We start from the raw sequence: 10,225 nt of genomic DNA, 5'->3' as shown, positions 1-10,225 counted from the left end.
GCCCCTTGTAGGCTTGAGGAAGATTACCTCTCTCAATATCAGCCCCATGCCTTTAAAAGCCCCAGCAGTCCTTCAGCTGGGATGGTTAATGGTAACAATGCCAACAGCAGCAACAACAATGGAGTTTTAGCTATATCTGATGCGTGTTTGAAAGCGTGGGGGAAACCTGTGTATCACAAAAATGTATGAGAGATTTATAAACCAAAGGTAGCCTTCAAAATACTTGCCAACCGTTGGTGCCTCCCCTTCTGCTCTGACCTCTGGTCTTGCAGTAACTCACTTTCTCCTTCCCCTTCAGGGGCTCTGCTCATCATCACTGGCTATGTCTGAACAAGTGGTCTCTTCTCTGCCAAATTCCTCCAATGTTTCTTCTGTGAACCAAATCTGACTTTCATTTCTGCGAATATTTAGTACATATGTGATTAAATAATGAAATTTCTGCTCATAGGAACACTAAAGAGTCAGCACCAGGGAGAGGAGAAAAAACTACTCGAACCAGAGGACAATGTTGGACATGAATACATCCAGGCTGAAACCCCCCTGAAGGGACAAGTAGCAGGGGACTGGACTCCATGACCCTGAAGACCCTTTCTATCCTGACTTCCAAGTACCAGCATATGGGAGAGAAAGAGAAAGCAAGTGGGGGGAAGACACGCTTCTGTTTGCAATGGTCTGGAGTGTGTCTTTGCATTGTTTCATGGTTATCTGTTTGTTATGTTGCAAAGTCCAAGGGCACTGTGCGCTGAGCTGGAGTAATGCTGTGTGCAACTGTGGGAATTATGTCAGTGTCCTACTCTTCAACGGGCATGTTCTGGGTGTTGTTGAGAGCTGGACTTCAGGAGCTGTTTCCAGCTAGGAACAACATTCCTCCAGCCAACACTCTCATAAGGGCTGCCAGACACCCTTGTGTACAAAGATGGCAGCCATGCCCAGTTTCCCACGATGTACCAATAGCCATCCCATCCCACTTGTCCTGTTTCATCTGTTATCAAAACCCAATCCTGTACAGCTATTCAGTTGTGCCTGTGCCTTGTTTATTACTGCAAACCGTGGGCAGATGAACCAAGTAAGACTGGGGCTAGTACCATATGCCTCTGCTCTGGCCGATCCCCACAGTCAGGGGAGGAAACGTCCTCCCAGAAATCACAAGCCCCCATTTCCCACACCTTGGGCGACTGGGGCCTTGAGGTATATTTGCCACAGTCCTCTTGAGATGTTACCTTCTGCCCAGGTACATATAAAGGAAGGAGACATCAAGAATAGCACAGCCACTACCTCCATAAGGGATAGGCTGTAAAGATAAGTGTATAAGCATTAGTGAAATGTTCACTATATACCCAGTCTGCAAAGCAAGTAAAATACCTTAGGTTGAAAAAATAATGATACTACATAACAATCATCCCCCAGGGAGTTATTCTTGGCATAGACACCTAAAGCATTTGAGGTTTAATTACTTTATAATGCCAAATTAAAGAATATCTTGTAACAAATAATATGAAGTGGTATTTGAGAACAGAAAAAGTGTGGTTAAAAAAACTCTAGCAGAAGAGCTAAATTCCTATAGCTGAATCACATGGATTAGCTGAACAGTCCACTCTGAATTTAATCTGCTTTAGATTCAGAAGAATCTAAACCTAGGATGTATTCTGAATGCAGTTTGTGTTTCTCTGCATGTGCTCATTGCATTTATTCTCCTACTGCACAGTGTCACCAATTGTCATGCTTCAACAAGTATCTTCAACTCAGTGTTAGTCAGCCTTTAAGCAAAAGCCAACTGCTGGATTTTCTAAACTGCTCTTTTAGAAAATGCTACTTTTGCTGGTAGCTCTCCAACAATTTCACTGAGAAGGACAATGATGTTGTACAGGCTAATATCAAAAATTGAAAGATAGAGATCCTTTTTACATATCTACTTCTCTTTCTGTTTTGTGAAGTATATTGGGTCAGCATTCTGTGTCCACTTAGGTCAAGTACGAGTAATGAATGAGGACAATAGGCTTGCCAACAATGAAGGAAGCATCTCAAATAACTTTTGCATTTACATCACAGATTTTGAGTGGTATTCCAAAGTACCTGAACACTTTATCTGCCTTGATCTGCTGGGTGACACTGTTGACAATTCAAAATTACAAGTAAAAGAATAAAGACAGTTTAATAGGATAGTGCCAGGTTGTCCCTGATGACATGTCAATCCTTTGGGTCAAATTTTTCTTCCCTCACTCATATGGTACCAAAATAATGACAAAATTAGATGCTCATTTGTAAGACCTTTATTTATATAAATAATATGCACCATAGCAAACAAATATACAACACCATGTTTGCAAATTAATGCTTTGCAAAGAACTCTCATTGCTATTCCTGGTTGAAATTTCCAAGCTGAGAGTGCCTCAGGAGCCTGAAATTGCAGGAAGCTTGTGATGCACCCAGTTGTGACATCTCCTAGCAGGAGAAGGCACTGTGGGAGCAGGGCTCTCCACTGTCCTCCTGCAGCTGGCCTGTCACCAGAAGAGGTGTTCTGAGGAGCAACCGAGGAGCCTTCAGCCTTACCCAGAAAGAGGAACAGGATGGAGTAGAGAACTTGCAACCATTACAAAGGAAATGACAGAGCAAACCCAGAGTGTGGGACACACTAGCCTTGGCAAAGCCTAAATACGTTAGACTGCAGAGGACAATCCATCCCTAATTTACGTGGTGAGCAGTCACTTACTGGGAACCGCTATCTTCAGCTTGTACAGACTGTCCACCAGGTGCTAAGGGCGTCCCCTAGTGGAAACATAGTGATTGCCAGGCAGGAGGATAGTTTGATTTTTGCTGCTACAGAAGGTAGCAGGCTATTGAGTCTGCAGGCTATTGAGCTTTGCTTAAGCCAGGTGTTTTTTCTGGTCATTTCTCAATACAGTCACCAACTAGACATAGCTGGCCACATTACGGGCAGTAAAAGGTGATAAAACAGAAGACTGTGGGACTGTAAAGGTGCCTCCAGCAGAGGACAGTTGGATGGGGGGGGAGCATATTGCACATCTGATCTAGATGGAAATGCTTAGGGGTGAAATGTATTCCACACAGTGAGAGGAGTGGTGCTCTCACTCACTCTCATGTGAGAATCTGCTGGCTTCCAGTGAGGAAAGATGAGCTACCTGGGCTGTCCAGGACTGACTTCAATACTCTCAGCTGCGCTTCCCAGTAACTGGCCAACTTTGCTGTTAGCACATAGGCTATATCACTTCAATGGTGATGGTTTTTAACTTCCTATCCAGATTCAGAAGGACAAATAAACCATTTCAGAGGGGAGGACACAGAGCAGCTCAGTGTAGTGCAGCTCTAAGAGCCAAGAGACGTACTCCCTGAAGCCCTCATGAAACGTGTAGATCAGTGCAGTGCCAGTGAGAACACAGCCATACAAATGCCTTTGCAGGCTGTCTGCTCCCACTTGGGCAAGGCTAAATCCAGAACTCCTTTTAGTGGACCACCTGAATTAGCTCTGCAGGGACTGAGGGAGGGCAAATTGCTCTCTGGAACTGCAGTCTTGGCTATTCCCAGCTAGCAATGGATAAGGTGTGATCCTCAGGAATGTGTCTTCAGAAGACAGCCTAATTCTCCTTGGAAATTAAAAAGTAAGGATAGTCTTGTCTCTAGACACAGAGCTGAAAGGAAGAGAGATGTAAAGAGAGAAGAAGGGAAAGATTTGTTGTAAGAGAGAGAGTTGGAAATCAAAGAACAAATGTTTGTGAAGTCTCCTGGTTGCTGATGACTTTTACTTCAAAGTCCCAGAGTTTTAAACGCATCTCGTAAATCATCTACTTCGTACAGTGGCTGCAGGACAAAATAAAAGTGCTAGGTCAGTTGTCAAGTGAGCAGGAACCTATGAAGATGGAGAAAGAATGGCAGGAGATGGGATGAGAGGTGGCAGGAGATGGGATGAGAGGTGGCAGAAGAGGAAGAGAATGAGGAGAGATGAATGAAGTTGGGGAAAAAGTCATGAGGACATGGAAGATGAAGACAAATAAATGAATGAAATATCAGGGATGGGCAGTGAGAGCTGAGAGGAACTGTAGTGAGGAAAAGAGGAATAAGCTGAGGGAAGAGGCACCAGAAGAAGGAGAATTGGCACTCACCAGGAGGATCCGTCGAAGTTTCCTGGAGAGATGGACAGAGTTTTCATGCAGCCCTTCCCAGCCTTTGAATGTCTGTTCCCTGTTCTCCACAAATGTGTTCCAGCAGTAGAAGAAATCTGTGCAAGGCAAAGGGAAGTTATGGGGTACTCAAGAGGACACTGACCTCTCCTAGGATCACTAAATTATCACACACTGCATCATCTTCTGTGGTTCCTTGTCCTGCCTTCTCTCACCCTCCTGGGTCTCCCTAACCCCCCATAGACCTCCATCATCTCTTCCTTGCATGTGCATCTCACCTTTGAAGGTCATGATGGCAATTTGTGCTCCCGCCTTGTGCAGGCGTCTCAGCCCCTCAGGCTCTGCCTTTCGGTCCTCACAGAAGTAGAGGCGGGCCGTGAAGATGCGGAGGGTCAGGTTGGGGTAGGAGCGCAGGAAGTTGGCCACATGCTGGGCGCAGTCATAACAGGGGCTCCAGGAGGTGAACCAGGTGATACGGTAGCAGCGGCCGGGGTCCAGGTCCCAGGCTGCAATGTAGCGCAGGAAGAGCACCTCCACGTGACAGCCCATCTTCATGAAACAGGGAGAGGGGCAAGGTGTGAGGTGGTGGGGAGGGAGAAGGGTGTAAGAGGGGTGAGGTGTGAGCTGGATGGGGTGTGAGGGGAGGAGAAACACGGCAGGGGGCATGTTCGAGGGTCAGCGCACAGGGGGAGAAGGCACAGTGGTACGTAAGTGGAAGATTGGCTAGAGAAGCACAGGAGCACACTGATGTGAAGGGATGTACAAGAGGAATGTGTGGGAGCTAAGCAGAAAAGCAGGTAGACTGGTAAAGCAGGAGGGAGTATGGATATCTTGCCTCGTGACACACTTGGTGGGTAGCACAAAGCAGAGGTTTACCTGAAGGCTGCATCCCCCAAACTGTGTACTGGTACAGCATCCACACGTGAACCAGTGCCTGCATTGCTGTCACAGCCTTCCTTTGCCCCAGGCAAATTGGAGCTGCATGCACCTCAGTATGGATATAAGAACAGGATGACAGGATGTTCCCCATACCTGGTTGCGCAGGTATCCAAAGTCCAGGGAGCACGATGTAGCACTGTCACGGCGCTTTACAACATAGCAGAGGTAGGTTTCACGCCGGCCCTTGGCCCAGCGCAGGTTCTTGAAGTTGTAGAGGAAGAGTTTCCTTTTCATCAGGAGGCTGCAGCAGAAGACCAGAAAGAATTTACATTAGCCCCATCCTGGAGCCAACAGTTTACCATGTCTTCGTTCAGGGCTCAGCACCAAAAATATCCTTCTCATATCCAGGCCTCTCAGTACGAGAAGAGTGTCAGTAATTTGCATGAAATGTGCTAGGGAAAGGATGCAGACCTGACTGTGGGGATGAAGCAGGTGACCTTGTGAGTGGAAACAGTAAGTGAATTAGTAGTGATTAGTCAAACAGCAACTATGGCTGAGTAGAGTGTGAAAATATCTGAAAATATCCAGAAGATGGACACCAATGAGGGAGAAGGATGAGGCTGCCTCAGAAGACCTGTGAAGTTAAAAGGGTCTAGAGTACAGTCATCAAGAAATATTATTTTTGGTATATGAAACCCTGAAAAACCACTGGGGAAAGAGAAGGATCAAATTAAAACCTCTTCAGAGAACTCTGGGCTGAATATCTTCCAAGCATTGTCCAGGGCATCATGCAGGGCTATGGGTTAGGGGGTCAGGTAAGATGCCATACGCTAGTGCATGGAATGCATAATGGGTAGGCATGCTGACACCTCTCCAGAAACAAGTACCATTTCCACATTAGTCAAACACCAAAACTGGTGTGGGCCTGCTCCTGTGCCAGGGATCCTGTGGTGGAGAGGCAGCAGGAGCATGGGGAGGGTAAGGTAGTCATGAGCCATATCTAACAGCCTCCGTGTCAAGTGGAGGCACATAGGCAGCTGTGTTCACTGAGGTGAGATGCTCACCTCCCCCGCAGCAATGCAAAACAGAAGTGAACAGGTTAAAAATAATCATGTCCTTTGTCATCTTTTCCCTCTGACAAGTTGATGTTCAGTAGGGAGATGGGGTAAGTTTAATAGATACCCAGCTGGGTTTTCTGGAAAGTCTCCAGTGAGGTGGAGAAAAGGGGAATCTGGGTTTGTTAGGAATTTAAAACTGATTTAAATCTGAGAGTCTAAGCACATATATTCATCTGTTTGCCAGTGTCACCATAACATTTGATCACTGCAGAGCACTTAATCTCCAGCTAACAGGCATCCTCTCTGCTTCTCCAGGAGCTTCTGTCCCTTGCGCACCCTCACACATGGCCACTGTGTCACAGGTGCTCATTCATATAGTCATGCACATCCTCTTGCATTTTGTTACCTAGTGCAAGTGCTTTGCTGTCCTGTCACACTCCCTATTGCACCTCACCCCACATCAGAGACACATTCTTCCCTCAGGCACCCTTGTGACCCTGATTGTCCCACAGATAGGCAAGAGACGCGTGCTCTTTCCTGCCACTGTCACCCTCACCTGCAGTGCAAAAGTACCTGTCCTGCTCACTCAGAAAGAGCAGGAGCTCACATAATCTGTCATGCCACTCTTTATAGAGATATGCTCCTGGAGAAGCAGATCACATGGAAGTGTGTCTCCTGTTAGGAGAAAGCCCATAGAGAAGACAAGGCTCTGCAGAGCCCTGCACACACTCAAGAGGGCAAAGCATCCCTATTAAGCATTTCATTCAGCCAAACAACAGTCTGAGGCAGTCTTGGAGGTCTGTCCTGTGAGCACTGCCACAGTCCTGCTCTGTTGGGTTTGCAGGTTGTGTCAGGAGTAGAGCACAAACTGATCGCACTCCATTTCATCACCCTTTTCTCTGGCAGTTCATGTTGCATGTGTGTTTCCCATACTGTATGTTCTTCATCATCTTTCTCCTACTTAGCGAAAACCCCACTTCCTACCACCTTAGATTCACTCTATTTTCCTGCCTTTCCCTCATTCATAAGTACAAATACTTATGAATGAACATCTGTGTATATTCCCTAACACACACACACACACACACACACACACACACACATTGGTCTCCTCACAAAATTGTCAACCAAGACAAGAGGCTTCTAGCTCTTAGGTGTATGTTATTGCAGGGATGAGGAGAAGACAGAGATGCTGGAGAGGGGACCCCTGTTCGGTGGTGACTTATCCTCAGGTTGTCCAGAAAGGATAGCCCAGACAATTGCACAGGAAACGAGCAGGTGTGATAGGCCAGAAGCTTGCAAAGCTCTTACTTGAGGTGTGCCACAACTGCAGAAAACAGAGCAGAGGCACTGTGCACAACATAATTGCTTGCTGAAGAAACATGTAAGCCAGGTGAAAAACAGTTACATTAATGTTGATGTTTCATTAAAACCTACATGGAAAAATGCATTTCATTACATCAAAAACATCAGGGAAAACAGGCTTTCCTTTTTTTTTTTTTTTGGTGTAGTTTTGGCAAACCCATTTGTTTTCAAAATGCTTCTGATTCTTCTTCTAATTGTCCCTGTTCTCACTTCATCCCATTTTTCTCTATTCAATGGTTTTGCCCCTGCAGAGCAACACGTGGATGCAAATAAGAGTGAAGAACAAGAAATGATGCCAAACCACAAAAAAAAAAGAAAAAAAAAAGAAAAAAAAAGATGATCACTTAGGTTATTTTTCAGTGTCAGATCAAAGTGAAGATAAGTTTGGATCACAGAATTTTGAATCACAGAAGAGATTTGCTCAACTAGAAATATTCATTAACATCAGTTCTTTTTCTCTCTTTCCTCTGGAGTTCACCATCCCGGGTTTTTTTTGCCAGGGAGGATTTCAGAATATGGCTGGTACAAGAAGAATAATGAATGATCAGATGTTGTGGGGAGCAACTGAGCAGATGTGCAGTTAGGTATAAACTGCTGGATACACATGCAACTCCTATGGCTATAGCATAGCTCAAGGGAAAGCACAAGGACACAGGAGCTGTTATTATACCTGGGCACTGAAGAAGCAGACTGAACAGTGATCTCCTCAAATAAAGATTCTTCAGATTAGAGTGAAGCCCCCCCCCCCCCCCCCCGCCCCAGTGTGTGAATAGTATGCAGTTGTGGAGAATGATAAGTGATAATTAGCTCACAGAGTAATTGCAGTGCAAGTAGAGGACTGAAGTGCTTAAGCCACCAATAGGGTCTGACCATCCTTCTGTTATCAGTCTTTGTTTCTAGAAAAGAAAAACAGTGAAAGGAACAGAGAATAGCCACAAGAAAGAAATGACAGAAAGGGAAAAGAGTACAGGTGGCAGAGAGTCAAAGAGAAAGGACAACAGAGATACAGAGATGCGAGGTGCAAGAGCAGGATGGAGCAGGGCTTTAAATCAATGAATCAGATGGGGAAAGGGAAAAGGATGGTGAGCACCAAACAGAAAGCAAGTTAATTCTAAAAGAAAGACCCTCATCTCTTATATGAGCAAGAAACTAGAGGCACTCATCTTACCTGTCCATGACTGCCAGGGTCTCTTTCAGGTGATAGGATTACAGGGAGGTTGTCTTGCAGGCTCTGTCCGTGCAGCCCTCTGACCTGATGTACAGAAATGTGGACTGGTCTATGTGTCCCCTCCCCATTCACCCCTATCTAGCCCTTGCCTGCTTTCATCGGGGTGTGGTTGAGGGAGGAGTTAGAAAGGCCTCTGGAGTTGCAGGAGCTGAAGAACAAAGTGTTGAGATGCAAAGGGGCATCAGTTCTGAAAGATGCTCAGCACCCATTGGTCGCCATCCCCCACTGCACTCCCTATTGGGCCCCCTGTGCCTGCAAAATTATTCTGAAATAATATCAATAGCATAACAAGGCAGGAAACATTGTCTAGTGGTTAGAAGGGGGCCTGAGAGTTTGTGTACCACTAACGTGAATGTGGGCAAAACCACACTATCCCTCCAGGCTTCACATCATGCAGCTGTGCAGTGAAGATGATCCACCACAGAGGCAGCTCTGTGCAGTGCCCTGCAACCACCAAGCTGGAAGGAGCTCAGGGAACACCAAATTGTTGGCAGGCTTTCCCCCCTCCTCCAAGACCCCCAGAAAGGCCTGGCAGTTGCTTGGCAGCATGAGGCAACACCGAAGCTGAAGAGACCCAGCTCCCAAGATTTGATGGGGAATGCCTGGCACCTGAACATGGCCATGGGTGACTGAGCTGTGTCAACACGCCAGGAGCAGTGGTGAACCTGCATTGCAAAGCTGTACACAAAGGACCAGTGGGGAATAACTCTGAGCCTAATGCTGCCGTTTCAGGTGGTACTGGCCTAGAGACCTACCAGCAGCAGGGTGACTGCCGGGACCCTCTGACTGATGGATGTGCTCAGCAGGCACGCGGTTGTGCATTGTCATGGCTGGGATCACACTTGGGATGCACACGCTTCTCTCCGCCAACACCACTCTCTGCCGCCCAGGCTCTGCTCCTATCCTGGCATCCATTCCCTCTGTAGGGCTGCAGGACAGCCAAGGGATGGGGCAGTGGCTTTGGCTGGGCAGGGTGCCAAGGAGGAAGCCAGGGGACATTCTGCTTTGTTTCTGCTTCAAGGGGGGCACGGCTGAGAAACAGAGCTTTTGTTTACCTCACGCTAGGGTAGTTCTTAGTTTTTTCTCTGCTTGATTTACTTTCCTTATTAATTTTACTGGTTTTCAGCACGCTAAGACTTTGTGAAACCAGTATATGCAAAAACATGAAAAGGGGAGATGAGTTGCCAGAACAGAGCAGACTCTCTAGCCCAGCACTTGGAGAGTACTTGCCTTTGAGAGCGGCGGGCATGGTACATTTCAGGAAAAGGAGAAGCACTCCTGGAAAGTCCAGACTTGGACTGTCCGACTCCTTAGATACACACTCAACAAATCCACATTTTGCCAGCTGTATTGGTCTCAAGAGTGGTGGCAATTACCCTGTTTGAGGATCTGGCTCCTAGTGTTTGACCTAAGCTAGAAGAGCCTGCAATCCTTAAGAATCCCTGTCCTACTTAATAGAGTCTGAGAGGACACTCTTGCTAATGAAACAGCTGTCCTCTTTCAGCCTTTGCCATAGTAGCACCTTGTGACAAATCTCCTAGGTCAGACTAACACATCAC

General features: G+C 46.5%; 1 protein-coding gene across 1 annotated transcript; it reads right to left on the bottom strand.

Moving 5' to 3' along the window:
* Nucleotides 1-3,700: 3,700 nt before the first annotated feature.
* On the bottom strand, nt 3,701-5,333 carry AICDA (activation induced cytidine deaminase; the record flags this gene model as incomplete). The annotated part of the gene is made up of 4 exons (XM_027652822.1): nt 3,701-3,816; nt 4,119-4,234; nt 4,415-4,685; nt 5,169-5,333. Coding segments are annotated over 4 exons (606 nt in total), but the record flags the coding sequence as incomplete, so codon positions are not given.
* Nucleotides 5,334-10,225: the final 4,892 nt, after the last annotated feature.

This window comes from Corapipo altera, unplaced genomic scaffold (genome assembly GCF_003945725.1).
Source record: "Corapipo altera isolate COAL_440 unplaced genomic scaffold, ASM394572v1 0, whole genome shotgun sequence".
Classification (NCBI taxonomy): Eukaryota; Metazoa; Chordata; class Aves; order Passeriformes; family Pipridae; genus Corapipo; species Corapipo altera.
This window is presented reverse-complemented; position numbering and strand designations above follow the sequence as displayed.